The sequence below is a fragment of the Rutidosis leptorrhynchoides genome, chromosome 3, assembly GCF_046630445.1.
Source record: "Rutidosis leptorrhynchoides isolate AG116_Rl617_1_P2 chromosome 3, CSIRO_AGI_Rlap_v1, whole genome shotgun sequence".
Taxonomy (NCBI): Eukaryota; Viridiplantae; Streptophyta; class Magnoliopsida; order Asterales; family Asteraceae; genus Rutidosis; species Rutidosis leptorrhynchoides.
Window position 1 is genome coordinate 14263944 of NC_092335.1, and position 24999 is coordinate 14288942.

A 24999-nucleotide genomic window follows, 5' to 3' on the forward strand; every position below is an offset into this window, starting at 1 on the left:
ATAAGTAAACATCGGGTCCAAATATATACAACCAAAATATGTTTAGAAAAGTCATTGAATTAATGTACAGTAATACTACGTATATTGTGTAGAAATAACCTTGTTTTTTGTTGGTCGAGACCTTTTCCCCATATTTAGACCGTATCTTTGATTTCTGTGAGAGTGAAGAGAGCGAAAGGGACGGTAAATGTGTCAGAGAAGTTTGAGTTTCATTTATAGTACGAAGTTGTACGACACACATACATTGGGCCTGGTAACCCTAATCGTTAGTTTTTTTTTTGCTTCTGGGCCCCAAATTAAATTATTGTAGGATGTTATAATGTATTTTTACCCCTTTAAATTTCTTTTATTGTTTTAGCTTTGATTGTTTAAAATTCACAAAATAAATTGCAAATTGTCTACCAAGTTTCTCTTATAAAATTTGGGTTTATTTGTAGTTTTTATCACATGGTATAACGTTTTCATACCATGACTATAAAATAAAATATAAAATAATTTAAAATAAAAGTAAGGAAAGTGACAGCATGTGCGAACTTGAAGTTTATTTTTGAAGGGCGAATTTAAAAAGATAGTCACTGATAAATATATGTAAGTTTGAAGCGGTAACATATAATTTTCTTCTATTTATACATAATCATAAATATTACACTGATAATCCAAATTTTTTAAGAGATCACGACTAAAAACATCCACCCATAAGTGAGATTATGTAATTAATTGATTTTTATATTAATCCAACACGTACGTTATATACTTGCAATTGATGATTATGTTTAAAGAAAGAATTTGGTAAATTAGTAAGGAGTAGTAGTGTAGTACATATGTAAGCAAAAATTATTTATGTTGTAGTTTAAGTATTTATGTTCCATGAGGATATCAAAAATTAAATGACTATTAAGAACAAATTATCATCAAATAAGGATACTGTTAAATTAAATTAATACGCTCCAAAATTATACTACGTATGAAATTAAATTTGATCAGTACGTTTTCTTGGCCGAACTCAGTATGTGAATTGCTTATATCTGTCTGGTACCTCTCCCAACACTTGAGCTTAACAAAAGACTGTAGCCATGAGGATATAAAATAAAATATTCAACAGTCTAGCAAGAAGGTAAATTAGGTTCACAACAGTCGAGCCACTGGCCCAACACTAAGTACATAACATCACAAACTCTACGCTCGGGTCTAATAAATAGCCGATGAGACGAGATCAGTTCAACTGAGTTTCTTTATTAATTAATCAAACATGAAATCCAACTAGAGGATTCTTAAATTAACCTCGGGACGAGATGCGAATCTTGGTACCAAGCAGGTTACTGCATTATGCCTGGACATTTTCTGTTGAATCAAATATTGATTGTCAGGAGGGTTTTGAATTAGAACCGTCTGATCAAAAGGATCTACCACGACCTCCTTTAAGGCAGTGCAAGTGTCAAGGAAATATAACACCAATTCAATGTCACTTACGCGCCCATAAAACCCTATTATCTCCACCGCTTCCAGGTATCTATGAAGATGCCCGACTTTCGCCCTCATAACTGTTCTCATTATCCTTGTAGGTGTTCTCCAGATCAGCTGCAGCATCGTCAAAAACAATATGAGTTATCTGTTGATTACGATAGGGTCATTGGCACAGTGATCGATATGGTGATGCCATTTCAACCATGATGATAATTAACCAAGATAAGTAAGATTCTAATAGTGATTGAATCTTTCAGATGAAGCACACATTCAGCCACACAGTAAAGTCGTCTCGTCGATTTTAATTTTTCATATGGGTCATGTCCAATTAATAAAAAATAGGTGTTTTGTACACAATAGTTTTAAATATATGTAAGAACAAGGTCAGTAATTACTAAAAAAATAGGTTAAATATCAGTATCACTCATAACAATATTTTTTAATAATTACTAATATTGTTGAATTATATGACCCTTTGGATTATGGGCCATGTGCAAGCGCACATGTTGCACGCCCTCAAATCCGCCCCTGCCACACACTTTATGAATGCTAATGAAACCTTTCCATAAGAGGGGTTTTCTTATATATAAGTAATACTACAGTAAATAAGCTTAATCTATCAAGATCATCAGGCATTATACTCCATTATATTCACCACAAGATTCATTGAAATATATTTAAGTTGAATTTCCTATATATATATATATATATATATATATATATATATATATATATATATATATATATATAAACCATCCAGGCATAGCCTGGGTGACCACCAGGACTTCCAATGAAGCAAGAGGTCATGGGTTCGATTCCCTTCAAGGCAAATACCTTGGGGCGAGCTCCATTTAGTGACTGATTGACTAGAGGATGCTTTGCCTGGTAGCGGTGGAGGCCTGGCTTGACGTTTACCCGGGGTTTACCAACTAGAGGGGAGCCATTATGGCTCGTCGCTAGAGGGATTCCTCGTAAAATATATATATATATATATATATATATATATATATATATATATATATATATATATATATATATATATATATATATATACACACACACACACACCCCCTCAACAACGTAAACAATGAAAACCGTACGTAAGCCTGTAATCCATGTACATTATAACATTAAAGACTAAACGGTTTTACTAAACATTTCTTAACTAATATGGAGATAGGTTAAACGATTTTAGTACCTGAATCGTAAGTTTCTTTAAATTTGGGCATCTACGTGCCAGCCAAGTAAGTGGAAGGAGACTTTCATCGTTCCATGCACCCACTGTCATCTTCAGGGTTTTTAGCCTAGGAAACACAGGATAGGGACGAAGGTGCATATCTTGCTGCGCGCAAACAATATGAAATTATTGTCAAAAATTAAAAAAATGTGATTGATTATAAAAGAAGGAACACCTTTAGACAGTAAATTAAACTAACCTTTGGGTGATACATGTTCAATTCAAGGACTTCAAGGTAAGGGATACAGGAAGATATTTGGTTAAACATATTGTTTTCGATTCCTGAATCACCCTCACCAATTGAAAGCGTTCTAATTCTTGGGTTGTTTCTGAGTCTCAAATCTATATCCTGTCCCGTGTACTTAAAGTAAACAAGTTGTGAATCGGATATTTGAACGGATTCAAGTCCTTGACAACGTAGTATTTCGAGGCTGGTTATCGCAAGTGTTGGCCCTGTGATCTTGACGTTCCTCAAAAGGAATGAGTTGAAAATGTAGAGGAGTTCAAGAACGGGACAGGCATTCAGAAATTTTCCTAATGCATCATCGTTGATGTTTACGCAGCACAAAGTTAGAGATTTAAGAAATTTAAATTTTGAGATTTTAGCAGGCGTGCGGCTTGGAACATTTAAAATTTGTTTCCTAACTGAAATTCCTAAGATCTTATCTAAGATTTTGTTGGGAAATACAAAATTTCTTTTGGGATCAAGATAATCTCCGAGGACATCGGCCCTTAGGTTTATTTCCAACCTATGGACATTTTTAGAGATGGCGAACTCGATCCATTTGGTTATAGCACCCTTAGAGTACTTGTCCAAGTCCAATTCAATCTTGAACTCTTCAAGTGAAGGGCTCCTATGTTGAGCCATAATACGGTTTACCCAATTAATATATTTATTCCTTTCAGCCAAGCGAAGTTCTGGCTGCGGTCCTACCCTTAACGTCGTTTTGTCATCTTCAAATGCTAATCGGGTTGTTTGGCACCACATGTACCTCCAATGTCTAGAAAGAAGGCTTGTAGTTGCTGCGTCCTTAAGCGGCAACTTGGACAAAATTGTTACTGCTATTTCATCCGGCATTCGACTCAATATATCATTTGCATTGTAATCATGTTGCTCCACCTTAAAGTAATAATGTATGCATAAAAACAAACACAAGAAAAAACTGGTTAGATTTTGATTGAAGAATCATCTAAATTCAAATACATCACTTCTTAATTGAAAAATCATAAATATATCGCATAAATCTCGGTGTTTGACATATAAAAAAAAATAAAAAAATTAAAGGTATATATAGATAGACTCAATTTACAATTTCCAAATGCTAATAATCAAACCTAAAAAAAAAAAAAAAAAAAAAACTTAACAAGCTTAATCATGAATTTACCAGCAAAATTAAACATTAGAAAACCCTCATGCATGCAGAAAAAGTAACTACACATAAGTTTTAATTTCAATTTTGAAAATTATTATAAAAAATCTCACTAAATAACACGAAAGTAACATACATTACAAAGGGTTAACAATTGGTAGTAATTAAGCGCAAATCCTATAAGTAAACCAGCTAGGAAAAGATTAAATTATCCGATTATACAAAATTTCGACTTTATAAACACAAATGTTGAATCAATTTCACAGATTAACATGCCCACACAGATCAGAAGTCTTACATGGAAGATCAAAGCTCAAACACTAAAATTCAACAAAAATTGAAATGAACGGATGAAATACACAAGTAATTAGTTAATAAGTGAAGAAATTACTTTGTTTTGAGCTAACTTTGATCTTTTTCTCATCTTGCCTCAGATGATAAAATGAAGAGATCGATCAATTAGAGGAAGTCATACAGATGCAAAACTTTGATCGGAATAATTTGGGGATTTTTTTTTGGTAAACCTAGGTTGAAATGTGACGGTGGTGTCTTATACAGTAATTGTAATTGAAAGTAGTAAATATAGTGAAGCAGCAAATACCATGTGTGATGTGTCAAAGGTAGTCAATGTCATGCAAAGGTTGACGGCTTAAGGTCTTTCCGTATCAGAATGACTTTTATTCTTATTGGACTTTTGGGCCATTTATAATAGTAGTCTTTTCAGCCAGTTCTAGCTATTACTTTTATATATATATATATATATATATATATATATATATATATATATATATATATATATATATATATATATACTAAATAAAGTATATTAATACTACATAAAATTTCGTTTTAACTAGTAACATTAATTAAATATCAAATAAATATCATAATGTAAAGTAAGTATTAATAAAATTATATATATATAAGAACATTAATCTTAATATATAAAATAATAGATATACACTTGTTTGATTACGATTATTTGTTTTAATATATATACAAATGATATAGGTTCGTGAATCTGAGGCCAACCCTACACTTGTTCAGTGTCGTCAAATGTATTTTTACTACAAAATACAGTAGTGTGAGTTTCATTTGCTCCCTTTTTAAATGCTTTTGCAATATATATTTTTGGGACTGAGAATACATGCGCTGTTTTATAACTGTTTTATGAAATAGACACAAGTAATTGAAACTACATTATATGGTTGAATGATCGAAATCGAATATGCCCCTTTTAGCTTGGTAGCCTAAGAATTTGGGAACACACCCAAATTGACGCGAATCCTAAAGATAGATCTATCGGGCCCAACAAGCCCCATTCTGGAATTTGAAATGCTTTAGTACTTCGAAATTATCATGTCCGATGGGTGTCCCGGTGATATTGCTCAAAATAGATATATCATTAGTCGCAATATCAAGTCTTTTTCATTGTTTTTCCATTTGTATTTGTATAGTCTCCTTGTATAATTCATTGTATTGTAGTTAACTTTAGAATCATTGTGTAACTGAAGAAATATGGAAGATATTAAGAAATATGGAAGAAGTATGGAAGATATTTGCAAGAGAAATCGAAACAGTAACTTCCAGCACAATGGGACGCCGTTCAGGGCTTCGGGACGCCGTCCAGCCCTTTTAACCGGGACGCCGTCTAGAGTTTTGGGACGTCGTCCTGAACTTTAAACTGGGACGCCGTCCGGGAAAATGGGACGCCGTCTTGCTCCATGAAACGGGACGCCGTCCATCCTTTTAGGACGCCGTCCCGTAGTAGGTTTCAGCCGACTTTTGTGCTTTTTACCTACTTTCTCCACTTTAAAACCTCATTATTGAAGATCAGTTAAAAGAATACGAACCAGAGAGTTTAGAGGCGATTTTCAGGAGCAAATTGGAGAATTCCAACCTCTTTGAAGAGGCTCAACATCAAGGCATCATCCATCAACATCTTCTTCATCCAAGAACTCTTGTTCTTGTAGGTTATTTACTTGTTCTCAGCAATCATTTCAGTTAATAATTTGATTGTATTGTTATCTGTTACCATGATTGTTGGCTAGTTTCTTTAATGTTTGTCTAGATTAATAACCAAGGTATTGGATGTAATCTTATTGATTGAATGTATTATGCGTGATAGATTGAAGCTTGAATTAAGAACCATGCTTATTGTTGTTAAAACCATTTGTATCTAGTTAATTGATATGTTGTTGATAAAGAGAACTCTTGTTGATGTATCATATTGATTTACAATCAACTTGTCTTAGATTGATTGTTTGCTAAACCGGACCAAGGGGGTAAACTAGATTAAAACGGTTAAACAAAATAGGAATGAATTGTGTAGAGCGAACGCAAAGACAATTGTTATTCAAGTCTTTGATCTTGTTGATCAACTAGTCACAAACGAAAAGGTCTAAGTTATAGGGAACCCTCGCTTAGTAATTCTAGTTTGAGTACTTGCTAAAGAGAACTCTTGGCGAGTCGATTTAGGTGATTAGCATACTTATAGTTATTTGATTACAAATACAAGAACTATAGTGAAAAGGGAACCCTTGATCTTGTTATTGTATTTGCGTGTTTATCCGAGAGAACTCTCAGTGAACCTATTAGATAACTACACACATAATTATTCAATCAGGGCTTAATATCTAATTTACATCCAATACCGAGGGTAAAATATCTAGATAAACATTTCATCTCTTTGATTTAATTCAAAACTATCTTACTTGCTTTATTTGCATTTATTTGTATCTTATAAACCAAAAGACTAAAAATATTGTTTTTACATTTAACCTTCTTTGATTTGGCTAAATCGTTAAAACAGCCACAAAACATAAAACTTGTACTTTTACTTTAATTCACTTAGTTAATCATAATATAGTTTCTAATTCTAGTTTGACTAATATAACTGTCCTTGGAACGATACACGGAACTAAACCAGTTTCTATACTACTACACGATCGGGTACACTGCCCGTTAGTGTGTAGCAATCTTAAATCGGTATTTTTCCATATTATTTACAAGACAATTTTATACGACACTTTTCACACATCAAGTTTTTGGCGCCGCTGCCGGGGACAGTTGTGTCAAGATAAGAATTGTTGACTAAGTTGTGATTATTATTTTCTTAGATTTTATCATTTTTTGTAGAATTTTTTGTTATTATTTTTCTTTCACTGTTTAGTGTCGGTGCTTTTATTCTTTTCTTGTTTTTGTCAGTTGCAGGAAAATGGTTGACCATAGGAATATGACAATGGGTGAGAGAATGAGAGTAGAACGGAGGAAACTAATCGAATTATATTTATCTCCTAGTGTTACCAACGAGGGGTACCAAAAGAAAGAAGAAGATGAAGTTGTGGTTAACATTAAAAACATGTCTATGAAAGAAAGGATGATAGCCGAAGGTTTCTGCCCGTGTTTTTATGGGTCTTGGCAATGTTGCATGAATCCGAACGTTAAACATTCGAGTCCCCTACCCACTATGCAACATGCTACCGATCATTATTCACCGTTGATTCTGTTTCCGGAAAATTCAAATGTGACAGAATCCAGTCTAGCTCCACAACTTGTAACTTCACAATCTATTTTGCAAGACGAACTGGTTGTTGAAAAATGTACTCGTTTAGATCCACTTTCTGAGCTTTTGCAGGATTTCCCGGAGTTACATTCTTACTCTTCTAGTTATATAGATGAGATTGTGTTAAAGGAGGAAAACGGTTTGCTACTCGTTCTCATGGCTAATGGTTATGAACCTACAACTGAAGAATTAAAGGAAGTGAAGCTGGAAATTGAGCCCCGCTCAATAGTTGAGATTCACAGCGGGTCCATGCTTATTCCAGAGGATGTCAAGTTGGGGAATACAATATTTAAAGACCCATTTGACCAAGATCCACCAATAAGAATAAAAGTGTTACTGAAAACCGCACTTGGAGGGGAGTCATGTGTTAACCCTCGGGTTAGGTCATCCTTTTTCGGGAAACTGAAAAAGGATTTATCACATATAATATACACCACCCGAGGTGTAAATGATTGGCTCACTATTTTGATTCGTGGAACTTTTTCCACCGACTTCACGTCTCGTCCGATAAAGTGTGGGGGACTTTAACCCCACTAGGCATTAAATTCTGGGGTCGAGTCGAGTGCATGACGCGTTAATAAAAGTGCACGAGGTTTTTCAAGGTTTTAGTGACACAAGCATTAAAATTCAGCAAGGTACCTATCAACTTTGAAATTGTGTGATGAAGATCAAGGACTGAAGGATGCGCCATCGCTCACCTATATCCCACGATCTCCGGTTTTTGAACATAGGTTTTTCGAACTTCCTTTTCACACTATTGTCCTCTCAAATTTAAATTTTACTGATTTTAAGTAATGAGGGCATTACTTAATCTTAAGTGTGGGGGGATGGTATAAATTCTCGCGGGTATTCAACTTGGCTTATTTTCGTAATTTAATGGGAAATTTTAAAATTTTTGAACTAAAAGTCTTAACGAAAGAGCCAAGTGTGGGGGATTTTACCAATCTTTTCGAATTACTATCACCAAATTTTATTAAGAAAAATGTTTAAAGTACTTTTGGCTTGAAAGGAAAAAGAATAATGTCACTAAACCTAAAGGATGTATCTAGTCCATCCTTGAAGGAAGTAAAGTCTTCCTAATTCTTGTCTTACTTGATATAGCATACTTCCTAAACTATGTCATTTCATACCAATATCATATCACAATATACGGTACAGTGGGAAGGGTAAGTCTTGAACTTTCAAACCCGAAAATAAACTTGGTAGGGTAAATCCAAGTCGCTATCCAGTGCAAGACCGATTACGGTGTATAAGCTGGAGCAGGATCTGTCCCGCGCGATAGCTTAGTCTTCGCAGTTTTAACCCTTGATATTAAATGTACAAAATTGTCATGAAAGACCGATATTTATATCGCGTCAGGGGGCGCCCGGTTAAGAGTTCCATGATACTACAATCATGGGGGTGGATAGCTTGCTAATCGCCGACCGAGACTTCGGTTTTCAGTTACCCTCAACCGGAATTTGAGGTTAAAACCGGAAAACGTGTCTAGTGTAAAAACTAGCATGACATTTTCAAAATCATAAAACGTTTTCTTAAGATCCATTTTTCCCTAAGGATCCAAAATTTTCAATACTTGCAACGAAGTTCACCTCTCCCGATTAATCCAAATGTGTGCGTGTGTTTCATATATTGTGTGTGTAACTCAATGAGTGTGTGTTCCAATTGTGTAACATATAGCGTGAGTTTTGTGTTCCAAAAGAACGTGTGTGTTTCGTGTGATTAGTGTGGACTTGTGTACTATATTGTGTGAGTGTGATTCCAATAAATGTGTGATCCAATAAATGTGTGTGTGTTTCATATTTTTGTTTTGTATTCGAGTGTTTAAAACAAGACTTGCTTGAGGACAAGCAAGAGATAAGTGTGGGGGATTTTGATATTGCTCAAAATAGATATATCATTAGTCGCAATATCAAGTCTTTTTCATTGTTTTTCCATTTGTATTTGTATAGTCTCCTTGTATAATTCATTGTATTGTAGTTAACTTTAGAATCATTGTGTAACTGAAGAAATATGGAAGATATTAAGAAATATGGAAGAAGTATGGAAGATATTTGCAAGAGAAATCGAAACAGTAACTTCCAGCACAATGGGACGCCGTTCAGGGCTTCGGGACGCCGTCCAGCCCTTTTAACCGGGACGCCGTCTAGAGTTTTGGGACGTCGTCCTGAACTTTAAACTGGGACGCCGTCCGGGAAAATGGGACGCCGTCTTGCTCCATGAAACGGGACGCCGTCCATCCTTTTAGGACGCCGTCCGGTAGTAGGTTTCAGCCGACTTTTGTGCTTTTTACCTACTTTCTCCACTTTAAAACCTCATTATTGAAGATCAGTTAAAAGAATACGAACCAGAGAGTTTAGAGGCGATTTTCAGGAGCAAATTGGAGAATTCCAACCTCTTTGAAGAGGCTCAACATCAAGGCATCATCCATCAACATCTTCTTCATCCAAGAACTCTTGTTCTTGTAGGTTATTTACTTGTTCTCAGCAATGATTTCAGTTAATAATTTGATTGTATTGTTATCTGTTACCATGATTGTTGGCTAGTTTCTATAATGTTTGTCTAGATTAATAACCAAGGTATTGGATGTAATCTTATTGATTGAATGTATTATGCGTGATAGATTGAAGCTTGAATTAAGAACCATGCTTATTGTTGTTAAAACCATTTGTATCTAGTTAATTGATATGTTGTTGATAAAGAGAACTCTTGTTGATGTATCATATTGATTTACAATCAACTTGTCTTAGATTGATTGTTTGCTAAACCGGACCAAGGGAGTAAACTAGATTAAAACGGTTAAACAAAATAGGAATGAATTGTGTAGAGCGAACGCAAAGACAATTGTTATTCAAGTCTTTGATCTTGTTGATCAACTAGTCACAAACGAAAAGGTCTAAGTTATAGGGAACCCTCGCTTAGTAATTCTAGTTTGAGTACTTGCTAAAGAGAACTCTTGGCGAGTTGATTTAGGTGATTAGCATACTTATAGTTATTTGATTACAAATACAAGAACTATAGTGAAAAGGGAACCCTTGATCTTGTTATTGTATTTGCGTGTTTATCCGAGAGAACTCTCAGTGAACCTATTAGATAACTACACACATAATTATTCAATCAGGGCTTAATATCTAATTTACATCCAATACCGAGGGTAAAATATCTAGATAAACATTTCATCTCTTTGATTTAATTCAAAACTATCTTACTTGCTTTATTTGCATTTATTTGTATCTTATAAACCAAAAGACTAAAAATATTGTTTTTACATTTAACCTTCTTTGATTTGGCTAAATCGTTAAAACAGCCACAAAACATAAAACTTGTACTTTTACTTTAATTCACTTAGTTAATCATAATATAGTTTCTAATTCTAGTTTGACTGATATAACTGTCCTTGGAACGATACACGGAACTAAACCAGTTTCTATACTACTACACGATCGGGTACACTGCCCGTTAGTGTGTAGCAATCTTAAATCGGTATTTTTCCATATTATTTACAAGACAATTTTATACGACACTTCCCCGGCAGCGGCGCCAAAAACTTGATGTGTGAAAAGTGTCGTATAAAATTGTCTTGTAAATAATATGGAAAAATACCGATTTAAGATTGCTACACACTAACGGGCAGTGTACCCGATCGTGTAGTAGTATAGAAACTGGTTTAGTTCCGTGTATCGTTCCAAGGACAGTTATATCAGTCAAACTAGAATTAGAAACTATATTATGATTAACTAAGTGAATTAAAGTAAAAGTACAAGTTTTATGTTTTGTGGCTGTTTTAACGATTTAGCCAAATCAAAGAAGGTTAAATGTAAAAACAATATTTTTAGTCTTTTGGTTTATAAGATACAAATAAATGCAAATAAAGCAAGTAAGATAGTTTTGAATTAAATCAAAGAGATGAAATGTTTATCTAGATATTTTACCCTCGGTATTGGATGTAAATTAGATATTAAGCCCTGATTGAATAATTATGTGTGTAGTTATCTAATAGGTTCACTGAGAGTTCTCTCGGATAAACACGCAAACACAATAACAAGATCAAGGGTTCCCTTTTCACTATAGTTCTTGTATTTGTAATCAAACAACTATTATAAGCATGCTAATCGCCTAAATCGACCCGCCAAGAGTTCTCTTTAGCGAGTACTCAAACTAGAATTACTAAGCGAGGGTTCCCTATTACTTAGACCTTTTTGTTTGTGACTAGTTGATCAACAAGATCAAAGACTTGAATAACAATTGTCTTTGCGTTCGCTCTACACAATTCATTCCTATTTTGTTTAACCGTTTTAATCTAGTTTACCCCCTTGGTCCGGTTTAGCAAACAATCAATCTAAGACAAGTTGATTGTAAATCAATATGATACATCAACAAGAGTTCTCTTTATCAACAACATATCAATTAACTAGATACAAATGGTTTTAACAACAATAAGCATGGTTCTTAATTCAAGCTTCAATCTATCACGCATAATACATTCAATCAATAAGATTACATCCAATACCTTGGTTATTAATCTAGACAAACATTATAGAAACTAGCCAACAATCATGGTAACAGATAACAATACAATCAAATTATTAACTGAAATCATTGCTGAGAACAAGTAAATAACCTACAAGAACAAGAGTTCTTGGATGAAGAAGATGTTGATGGATGATGCCTTGATGTTGAGCCTCTTCAAAGAGGTTGGAATTCTCCAATTTGCTCCTGAAAATCGCCTCTAAACTCTCTGGTTCGTATTCTTTTAACTGATCTTCAATAATGAGGTTTTAAAGTGGAGAAAGTAGGTAAAAAGCACAAAAGTCGGCTGAAACCTACTACGGGACGGCGTCCTAAAAGGATGGACGGCGTCCCGTTTCATGGAGCAAGACGGCGTCCCATTTTCCCGGACGGCGTCCCAGTTTAAAGTTCAGGACGACGTCCCAAAACTCTAGACGGCGTCCCGGTTAAAAGGGCTGGACGGCGTCCCGAAGCCCTGAACGGCGTCCCATTGTGCTGGAAGTTACTGTTTCGATTTCTCTTGCAAATATCTTCCATACTTCTTCCATATTTCTTAATATCTTCCATATTTCTTCAGTTACACAATGATTCTAAAGTTAACTACAATACAATGAATTATACAAGGAGACTATACAAATACAAATGGAAAAACAATGAAAAAGACTTGATATTGCGACTAATGATATATCTATTTTGAGCAATATCACCCGAAATGATGGTGATATTCTATATGCATCTTGTTAATGTCGGTTACCAGGTGTTCAACATATGAATGATTTTTATCTCTATGCAGTTTGCGAAATGCCTGATATGAGATGTTACTTATGAAAAATGAAATCTTGTGGTCTATTAAAATGATGAAAATGAATGATTATGATAAACTAATGAACTCACCAACCTTTTGGTTGACACTTTAAAGCATGTTTATTCTCAGGTATGAAAGAAATCTTCCGCTGTGCATTTGCTCATTTTAGAGATACTACTTAGAGTCATTCATGACATATTTTAAAAGACATTGCATTCGAGTCGTTGAGTTCATCAAGATTATTATTAAGTCAATTATAATTGGATATATTATGAAATGGTATGCATGCTGTCAACTTTCGACGTAATGAAAGTTTGTCTTTCAAAAACGAATGCAATGTTTGTAAAATGTATCATATAGAGGTCAAGTATCCCGCGATGTAACCAAATGTAATGTATTCATCCAGATGGATTAGGACGGGTCATGAAATTTTACAAAACGCCTGTTCCACATATAGTTAGTTGCATTGTGTTCGTAGAATTATTTAGAGTTAAACGGTGATGGCGGAGAAATTTCACTTGTGGCAAGCAGGAAGATACTGCACGTTAAAAATTTGGGTGGTAGTTCTTTAAGTTTTTTAATAAAGTAGTAACTTTACGTTTTATACCTCTGAAAAAGTTATAGATTAGACCCTGAATGAAGGGGTATGTTTGAAAAATTGGTGTTGATGCCGTTTGGAAATCGTGAGATGGCCAAAACGCCAAAAATTCATGGGTTTTAGTATATTAACAATAAGGCCTAGGCCCATTTGTTTATAACAATTCCTAGACTCATAGTTTGAAACTTAATCCATGATTTTCCAATTTATTACTCCAGTAACTAACTTTTTCTTTTTTCTTTTTTTTTTCCAACAAATTTGTTGGAAACCGATAGCGTCTGAACAACAATAAGAACCTTAAATTATTTACTAAACAATGTCTTTTACAGGAGTATTTATATAAATTAAGAGTGCATATGATTACTTTTTAATTAACTCTGAATGATGAACTATTCAGCCTTCTAAATGACAATATTCTGTGTTAAATCATGTACTGTTGAAATACAATCTTAACCATTACGCACTTAAATTTTATGTAATATGCCCTTTAAATTATGACAAAATTGCACCGGGGGTCCCTATGGTATGTTCGAAATAACAAGTGGAGTCCAAAAGTATTTTTTCACCTTAGGGGGTCACTGTGGTTTGCAATAGTTTCATGAGGAGTCCAATTTGCTAACTGCCGTTAAAAACTTTGTTAAATTCCCTCACATACACTGCACATGAGGGTATTTTCGTCAATTTAGGCCCCTCTTGTCAAATAACCCACCCTTTATGCCCACCTGCACATGTAAATCCCAAAAAAGTTTCCTCTTTTTTACTCTCCACCTACAAATTACAAACCCTAATTAAAGTTAAATAACAATCTCATCCCCACCTCCATCGATTTTATCAGGTGATTTCAAACCCAAACCCTAATTTAAAAGAATGAAGCAAACAGCTTACTAATATGCTGGTTCCTTGACGAACTGATCTAGATACAATTTCTCGATTGACTACTAGGCTTGAAAAACGAGTTCTCGAATCAATCTTCTTGAAAACAGAGCTACGAAGAATCAATCTTCTTGAAAAACGAGTTCTCGATACAAATTCACAAGGTAATAAAAAAAACCGAGCTATGAAGAAATTTGTTTCAGATCTCGTTTCAGATATGCGTTCGTCGCCAGAAATAGCAACCGTCAGAACCATTACCAGAACCACCACCTTGTTAACTCCAAAGCCTGATTTCGACAAAAAAAGGAGACCACCAAGAAAATAAGATTCGGATCTGGAACCACCGTTGGAACCATCATCAGAACAACCACCGCCGTCGTAGCCATATTCCGTTGCAATTTGAAACCAGGTTGATTGTAAATTGATAAATGTTTGATAGAACTTGATTTTGTTTGATAATTGTTAATTTAGATATATGTATTTAGACTGTTGATTTTTGTTTGTTAATTGTTGATTTTAGATAAATGTTTGACAGAACCAGGTTGATTTTTGTTTGTATTTGCAATTTGGAACCAGGTTGAATGCAGATTATTAATTGATCTATTTTCTGTTTTTATTTGTTGAAAGTTACTCATATTAACGAAGAATTGATAAAGACATAGGGTTTATTAACGAAGAATTGAAAATTTTGAGAAGATGAAATTGGGGATGAAAAAGGATTGACTATTTTGCTTAATTTTGTAGAGAGAGAAGAAGAAATGGGTGCAGGTAAGACCTAAAAGGAGTAAAAGGAATCAAAAAGACGAAATTGCCCTCATGTGCTAGTCATGTGAGGCCCCAAAAACGTTAGATTTAGACAGACGTTAGGCCGTTGGACCCCTGGTGAAACTATTGCAAACCACAGTGACCCCCCAAGGTGAAAAAATTATTTTGGACTCCACTTGTTATTTCGAACATACCACAGGGACCCCCGGTGCAATTTTGTCTTAAATTATATAAAGAATACGTATTAAACAACGGTATTGTAAATTTTATTCATGTAAAAAGTTAATAAGATACTTTTACATCTTTCATGTTGTACTTTCAAAATGATTATCAAACGGTTTAGACCACGGATAATGGTGATTGTGAGATGAAGTGGATATGGTGTACTTTTTGGGGCAAGCTGCTAACATAGCCATGACAGGGGAATGAGGAAGTTGTAATTGGGGGCTTTTGTAAGGGCGTTTGTGAGTGATGTGATAAAATTTGAGGTGTAAATAAATTAAAGTTGGAGAGATAAAATATCTATAACCAATCATGGACTGCCTCCTCATTGTCACGCCCTCTCTCATTAGCGTGTTTTTCCGACAAACGTCCCGGCACAAATGCCTACAAACGCCCCATTTCGGGCGTTTGTGGGGCGTTTCTCGCGAAATGTAAGGACATAGGGGCCACAAACGTTGTGTTATCTGTCTTCTTATTGTCATTCAGAACCAACTTTATTCAGAACGTTTGAATCATTCAGATTATGAACCATTTAACGCTTAATCATTCAATTTTACTAAACGCACCCTAAATAAATAAATAAATAAAAAAAAAAAAAACCTTAGTAATTTAGAAAGTATTTGATAAGTATTTTATTAAATTATCTTTTTAACGCTAACCTTTAGACTACACAAAGTTTTTATTATATAAATAGAAACGTATTGATCAAGTTCAAGCCTACTAACGGAGTATAAACAAAGAAAATACTTTCTCACACATGATTGATGATAGAAGTTTGATAGATGTACATTATACGGAGTAATAATTTTACAATCCATAAGATACATGCTTTGAAAGAGAAAACGCATTACTCGTACTAAAATTCAATTAAAAACACTCTCAAATTTAATTTTTAAATAAGCTTATCAGAGACGGATTTGAGGATGTTCAACATGTGCGTTTGCACAGGGTCCATAATTCAAAGGGCCGATAATTCAACAATATGTAGTACTTATAAACAATATTGTTTATGAGTGATGTTTGTATTTAACCTAATTTTTTTGAATTTAATGAACTTATTCTTACAATTGTTTAAAACTTTTGTATACTAAAGGCCCATTTTTTAATAACTGAACAGAGCTCATGTGAAATATTAAAATCGACGGAACGTCTCTGAAGCTTATGGCTATAAAGCTTATAGCTAGAGTTGATATATGGAGCTTATTTTAGAAGTTGGAAGCTGAATCTTATTTTTTTATAAGTGATTGGTCAAAACTAACTAACGTTGGACATCAATGTATATGATATGATATATGATATATAATTATATAAAAGTCAATTATGTAATTTCTCATTTCATAAGTAGGAGCTAAGCCTGTTCTACTAGTTTATTTTTTTAGAGTTAATTTTTTTCATAAGCTCTGAATAGCTTAAGCTTATGAAAAAATAATGTTAAGCTCCTCAAGCTTCAATAAGGCGTGTGGTCAAATACACTGTTACTAATAAAAAAAGAAAAAAAAGAAAAAAATTCTGTCTACCCATATTTTTACTTGCCTAACCATTCCTATAAAATAAAATCTCTACTCTATTAAATAGAATTATACCATATCTCTAAAATGCATAGCTCAAACGAATAGTAACCTGAAAAGTTTCACAAACCACCCTCACTCTTTTACTTACTTACATTTTAGCCCCTAAAAAAAAATAGTTATCTTTTTGTTTTTTACAAACTTATCACAAACTTTTTACATTTTACTATAGCTTTTGCAAACTTATCACAAACTTTTAACATTTTATACTTTAACCATTAAACTTCTCATTCATTATAAATCGACTACATACTTTATATACTACCTAATAGACAAAAACGATTAATAGTCACCAGGGGTGCTTTCGTTCTTTCACCTTTTTCTCCCCTTTTTCACCTTTTTTTTTTAAAAAAAAAACCCAAGGCATAGCTCAAATGAATAGTAACCTCAAAAGTTTCACAAACCACCCCACTCTTTTACTTACTTACATTTTAACTCTCAAAAAAAATATATAATAGTTAACTTAAAGGCATAGCTCAAATGAATAGTAACCTGAAAAGTTTCACAAACCACCCCCACTCGTTTACTTACTTACATTTTAGCCCCCAAAAAAATATATAATAGTTAACTTTTTATTTTTTACAAACTTATCACAAACTTTTTACATTTTACTATGGTTTTTACAAACTTATCACAAACTTTTAACATTTTATACTTTAACCATTAAACTTCTCATTCATTATAAATCGACTACATACTTTATATACTACCTAATAGACAAAAACGATTAATAGTCACCAGGGGTGCTTTCGTTCTTTCACCTTTTTCCCCCCTTTTCCACCTTTTTTTAAAAAAAAAGCCCAAGACATAGCTCAAATGAATAGTAACCTCAAAAGTTTCACAAACCACCCCACTCTTTTACTTACTTACATTTTAGCCCTCAAAAAAATATATAATAGTTAACTTTTTATTTTTTACAAAGTTATCACAAACTTTTAACATTTTATTATGATTTTTACAAACTTATCACAAACTTTTAACATTTTATACTTTAACCATTAAACTTCTCATTCATTATAAATCGACTACATACTTTATATACTACCTAATAGACAAAAACGATTAATAGTCACCAGGGGTGCTTTCGTTCTTTCACCTTTTTCCCCCCTTTTCCACCTTTTTTTTTAAAAAAAGCCTCCATAGTTTGTTCAAATATTAAAATCGACCCCCCAAACAGGGGGTAAAGTGTCAAATACTCATTTTCATAAAAAAATTTAAAAAAACTACACCCAAATATTCAACGGGCCATATCTTCTCGCTCGCACCGAGTTAAATTTTTCTGAAACCATCGTTAAACTCGAAACAATTTTAGGAGCACACTGTCACTAACTATACGCAAATCGGACGCTTTTTAAAAACGCTAAATATTTGAGGTACTTTTCATACACGTCGATTTTGCGTTAAATTTTTAAAAGTCGACAATTTCATAGTGAAACGCGGAGATGTACATATATTGTTAATTTAAAATAACATTTAAATCTTTCACGGATTATACCTTTTAGTTCGACTCGAGTTGCGCTTCAACGATATCATCGTTAGCCACAAAATAATTTTACAAACTAAACGCAATATAATACCTTGAAAACCGAACCCCGGCGCGAAGCGAGGGTTCGAACACTAGTTATATCTATATAATGAGCTTAAGCGATGGGATATTAGTCACATGTTAAGAATACCAATAAATTAGTGTGAAAGGTTACATAAGATAATTTAGAACAACTTATGGCTTTCGCAACGATTAACTCAACTCTATACGCCTAGCGTTATCTGGTCAAAAAGATGGACGGTGATGCATGAATCACTAAATCCAGGTCCAAATGGGTTATGTTTTGGTTTTATTTTAGGAAAATGCTAACGACAGCCCTAAAAATTGTCGTTAACATGCTTTAAAATGTTGTAATTTTTGATAACCGCCTTTATGAAAATGACTAATAACCGTCATGTACAATTACTTAATACATGTTAACGACAACCCTTAGGGCTGTTGTTAGCATTTTCCTTTATTTTAAGCCCAATGGGTTTCATTATAAACCAAGATATATTCAAGTTGAGTTTTATTCTATTATTATTCGTAAACAATAACCGAGTTGTTAACAATTTTAAGTATACTAAAAAATGATCTGCAATGGGACCTGCGAATATCCGTATTCGTCACAAACGGGTAAATTAAAAAAACTTTACTCGTGAGTACAAGACGGGTAAAATTTTGTACTCGTTGACGGGTCATGGACAATTCGTAGGTATATAATACTCGCGACCGGTAAAATCTTATCAATGAATTCGTAATACCCGTTCGAGAAACCCACGGGTATACCCCTTTAGTCAGCATAAATATATTTAATTATACATTCAATTCAATATTCAATGTAAATCTATAATTATTTTCGGGTTTACCCTCTGGTCGTGAATATCCATTAGCACATTTTAGTTAATATGTTAATTTTTTAAACTCGCGGGGGTGAATATTCGCGGATCATGAGTACCGGTAAAAAAATAACCCGTCGACGTGGAGATCAAGCCCAACGGTAAAAAAAATGTTTTAAATCGGCGGGTTAAGGGTATAAAGGATTCGTTTTCGTTGTCCGTGCACGTAACCAGGAGCGGATTTAAGGGCGCGTAACACGTACGCTCGTACATGCCCCATAATTCAAAGGAGTCTATAATTCAACAATATGTATAGTTATAAAAAAATATTGTTATGACTAATGTTGGTACTTAACCCAATTTTTTAGTATCTACTGAACTTATTTTTTTTTACATATTTTTAGAACTTTTGTATACAAAAGATCTAATTTTTATTAATTGAACAAGGTCAATATGAAAAGTTAGAATCGACGGGACGACATTGATACCAACCCTACCCGATGGTTCGATTATATGACAATATATCTTATTCTTACTTATATTTATATAAATTAAATTGATGATTGATGATACATCTTATTTTTACTTATAGACTTGTAGAATAATTGGTCTGTTATGCTTGAACTAGGATATAGTATATCATATGTTTGACTAATATATAAGTCCGATACTTTTTTAGAATCAAAATCAAAATAAAGATAAAAGAGGGATATTGACTTATTAATTAACAAACGTTTTAAAAATTCAACAAATCCTCAAATTCACACCTACTTATCATGCTACAAATGTTCACACCAACCCAATAACCATTAAACATTAAACATTAAACATTAGAAACATAAATAGCAGAGTGAAACAGAGACACACATATATACTTTTTATATATTCTCTCTATATACACATTAATTATAAGTTATACATTTTTTATTTATTATTCTAATCTTGCACTGAGATCCAACAGAGAATCCAAATTTGTGGGACGTGGATCAAGAAAGCCCTCAAATTTCATATCCTCTCATCTCTGTAATCTTCAAATACACCATCGATACTACACCCATTTTATCAATTCTCTCAATTTTCTATCACCCATTTTGTTTAATTTTATAATTACAATGGCTACATGGGTATTATCCGAATGTGGTATTAGACCACTTCCAAGATTATCATACCCTAAGCCAATTACCGGAGTATCAAATTCCAGGTTTTCAAGAATCAATGGGATTGGAATCGGCCCATTTAAGCCGATTACAAAATGTAATTCGATATCAAGATTGGGTAGAGATAGGAATTGGGGATTGAAAGTGAGTGCACCAGTCACATTGCAATTTATAGATGATAATGAAAGTGATAAAGAATTAAACAATGAGTTTAATCCTGGTGCACCACCACCGTTCACATTGGCTGATATTAGGGCTGCTATACCAAAACATTGTTGGGTTAAGGACCCATGGAGGTCTATGAGTTATGTTTTAAGAGATGTGGCTGTGGTTTTTGGGTTAGCTGCTGTTGCGGTTTATTTTAATAATATGGTTGTTTGGCCACTTTATTGGATTGCTCAGTCTACTATGTTTTGGGCTTTATTTGTTCTTGGTCATGATTGGTAAGTAATCAGGATTATACTTTTATTATAAAGATTTAATCTTTATTATGAAGATTTAATCTTTTAGTGTTAATTATTATGATTATGAAGCTAATTATGATTTGTTTGGCTGTATTTTTAGTGGCCATGGAAGCTTTTCTAATAATGCAAAACTTAATAGTGTAGCTGGTCATCTTCTTCATTCTTCAATTCTTGTACCTTACCATGGCTGGTATGTAATATGTTTCTCTATTTATTTAATTAGTAGTGTTTAATGTTTAATGTGCTTTTTCAATTAATTGGGTTGGATAATTGGATGTTATAGGAGAATTAGCCATAGGACTCATCACCAGAACCATGGGCACATCGAAAATGATGAATCTTGGCATCCAGTGAGTTTGTTTAGTTGATTATCTTGATGCAGTTAACAATTAATTATATCATATATGATATTTTTAAAGACACTTTATAACAAAATCCAATGGTGGTTTTGTTTCCAGTTATCTGAGAAGATATACAGAAGTCTAGACAATGCTACAAGAATTCTAAGATTTAGTCTGCCTTTTCCCATGCTTGCATACCCTTTCTATCTGGTTAGCCTTTTTTTGACTCTCATCTTAAGTCAAATCTTGAAGTATATTCCCACCAATATTCAATAACTTGTTAATTAATATCAGCTACAAAAGAGTAGTGGGTGCACTTTACCCTCAAAAAGGCATGTTAAATTTTTGGTGTAATGTTTGAAGTTCAAAATTTATAGAATTTTCACCCCCTCCCATATTAGTATATTCCTTGCATTTTTTAGTTTAGTTTCTGAAGACAAAACTCACACACCTAATACCACTATTAGTTACATCACATATGTCTTCATTGAGAGTTTGAGACTTGACCAGGTTGGACCACAACTTCTTGATGGGTCAGTCATGTAATACCAGAGAAATTTGATATAATTACCACAATTATATATTATTTATAAACCATTTGAAGATGGTCTAGTGCTTGGGGCCCTAAGTTACTCCTAAGAGGTCTCAGGTTCAAACCTTACTACACGCAGCCATAGAAAAAGGTCAGAAATGTTCACGGGCTACGCGGATAGGCCACGTACATCTTAAAAAATACTTCTTTCTCTGGGTAGCATGGACAAGGAAAACCCTATTTGTTTTATCCATTTACTTTTAGTTGTATATATTTTCTTATACCTCTGCTGCTAATATTTTATTGGGTGTGAATGAACAGTGGAGTCGAAGCCCTGGAAAGAAAGGCTCGCATTTCGACCCCAGCAGCGATTTATTTCTCCCTAACGAAAAGAAAGACATCATTACATCAACCGTGTGTTGGACAGCCATGGCTGCCTTACTTGTGGGTCTAAACTTCATAATGGGCCCTCTGCAAATGCTTAAACTCTATGGCATCCCTTATTGGGTCAGTTAAACACTTCATCTTCTTCAAAAAACTTCATCTTTTCTCCTCTTCCATAATTTTAACAATCATATTCTTGATTTAAATCCAGGGTTTCGTCGTGTGGCTTGATCTAGTAACTTACTTGCATCATCATGGCCATGAAGACAAACTCCCATGGTACCGCGGAAAGGTTTGAACTTTGACTCAACCCTTTTTCCAAATTCATCTTTTATCATAAAAATTACAACTTTTTTTTCAAACGGGTAATACAGGAATGGAGCTATTTAAGAGGAGGACTAACGACACTTGATCGTGACTACGGATGGATCAACAACATCCATCATGACATAGGAACTCATGTCATACATCATCTCTTCCCTCAAATCCCACACTACAACCTAGTTGAAGCTGTGAGTATACTATTCTTGGTTCCAAAAATGTTTCAAATTATGTAATGATTTCGAATGGTTGAAACATAATACTAATGATTTCGAATTCTGTAATGTAGACTGAAGCTGCCAAGCCAGTTTTTGGGAAATATTACAAGGAGCCAAAGAAATCTTGGCCACTACCATTTCACTTGCTGGGAGTTCTTGTAAAGAGTCTGAAGAAGGATCATTATGTGAGTGATGAAGGAGAGATTGTATACTATCAAACCGACGCCAAATTGGCTGGAAAATAGTGATTCTGTCAAGATTTTACAAGAGAAAGGGATACTAATAGACCTAATGATTCTTTTTCTTGACATTGAAATATTCAAGAGATTGTATAACACATTCTCAGTCTATTTAGGGACATGTGCTTATTCTTTTTATCGACACTAAATAATGTAAACGATTAGAGACTTGAAGATGATACAAATTTAGTAAATGGGATATGATTATTAATGAATATTTGAACATGTGACAATGATTGAACAAACGATTAGTTTATACAGTTAATCACAGATACCAAGTTACTAACTAATAATGATTCTTTCCGAACATGAACACATTATAATGATGGTTTATTTTCAATACAGTATTGAATTTGAGGTAGCATATTACAACTTACAACTCGTAGACATTAAATTATGATTTCTTTCAACTGCTCTGTAAGCTGAATAATCTTACTAGGATAGGACTATGGAATAACAAACATATTTTCTTCATGAAGGAACATAACAGAAGTTTTAAATGAAGTTCCTTTTAGCATTCTTAAGAACCATTTAAGAACCATACAAATACGTATTATATATACATCCACTATAACTGCGCATTAATAGTTATACAATATAACATGTTAATGAATATTCTGTGATGATGTATTAAAATGGATATATATCACCGCACTATTAAAAATGTAGTGGAGTCATCCACCACTAATTTAATCATTCTGACCATATTACCCCTATTTATCATATGGTTAATATACCACAATTTTTTATAAATAACAATAACAAGTTATTATAACATAAACCGATATATAGAAGTCATGATAATTAGAAATTCAGAAGTTTGCTTGATTACCTATGCAGTTTTTATGTTTATGTTAAAGTATGACCAAGTCAACTCTTCTCTAATTGGAGGTTTCCAAGTCAACTCCTCTCTAGATGGAGGTTGATTAAAATTTAAAACAAACGGAGTAATCCTTTTCTCCGACCAATACATGATAATCAATCCCTTCAAAAAGAAAAAAAAAAAAAAATATATATATGGGCTGTCGTGTCTCATTAGTCATTATAGACTTTGACCTCTAATACTAGTTGAAATTATCAAATAAAATGTCTTAATCGCTTTGTCAAAACATCAATATTTTTTTTAAGTATATATGTAATTGTAATATGTATATGATGACGTAAGTTGAATTTTACTTGGGGAAAGATGACGCTTTCACTTTAGATTTTACGTTGTCAACATTCTCATGGTCTCAGATTCAAAGGTAAACACATATATTTTTTGCAACATAAAATCTTATCCAATAGGATTTCATGTCTAGGTACCTAATTCTAGTTAAAAGGTATATTTAGGGCAGGTATTACTCACTCCGTCCCATATTAATTGTCTCCAAATAAAAAATGTACAGTTTAAGAAAATGTCATAAAAATACTGTATTTTCTGTTTACTTTCTAATTTTACTCTTACATTTTATTTCTCCTTTAATCATATCCACATAAATTAACTGCATAATATAACTTAAGTTTCTTATTTTTTTTTTTCTATTTATGAAAGTGAACAATTAATTTTGAACATCATAAAATGAAATACTGACTATAAATTAGGGACGGAGGGCAAAAAAATTCATAGTCGAGCAAAAAAAAAAATAATTTTTTTTTCGAATTTCAAAATGTAGAACACATTTTTGTTCGAATATCATCATTTTTGTTCGAATATCAGTGTCTTCTACATTTTTTTAATCGACTATCAAAAATGTAGAACACAAAATTGTTCGCCCACCTTTTTTTGTTCAAATATCACTTTTTTGTTCGCCATTGTCCAATTTTTTGCTCGAATTCCTTTTTTTGTTCGCCCGTGTTCAATTTTTGCTCGAATTTCCCTTTTTTTGCTCGAATTTCCCTTTTTTACTCGAATTTCAGTGTATTTTTGAGTTTTCAGGGTTCTTACACAAAAAAGTTCTCATTTGATCCCTCAACTATATATATATATATATATATATATATATATATATATATATATATATATA

General features: G+C 33.3%; 1 protein-coding gene across 1 annotated transcript; it reads left to right on the forward strand.

The window, feature by feature from the left end:
* Positions 1–20311: 20311 nt before the first annotated feature.
* On the forward strand, positions 20312–23210 carry LOC139895763 (omega-3 fatty acid desaturase, chloroplastic). The gene is made up of 8 exons (XM_071878299.1): positions 20312–20937; positions 21059–21148; positions 21242–21308; positions 21417–21509; positions 22153–22338; positions 22427–22507; positions 22590–22727; positions 22826–23210. The coding sequence occupies exons 1-8, from the start codon at positions 20450–20452 to the stop codon at positions 22997–22999; spliced, it is 1317 nt and encodes a 438-aa protein (XP_071734400.1). The 5' UTR covers positions 20312–20449; the 3' UTR covers positions 23000–23210.
* Positions 23211–24999: the final 1789 nt, after the last annotated feature.

Coding starts and splice junctions, on each gene's coding strand:
- LOC139895763 (XM_071878299.1), top strand. CDS start 20,450: ATGGCTACATGGGTATTATCCGAATGTGGTATTAGACCACTTCCAAGA. Junction 22,508..22,589: donor TCCCATGGTACCGCGGAAAG/GTTTGAACTTTG, acceptor CGGGTAATACAG/GAATGGAGCTATTTAAGAGG. Junction 22,728..22,825: donor ACTACAACCTAGTTGAAGCT/GTGAGTATACTA, acceptor TCTGTAATGTAG/ACTGAAGCTGCCAAGCCAGT.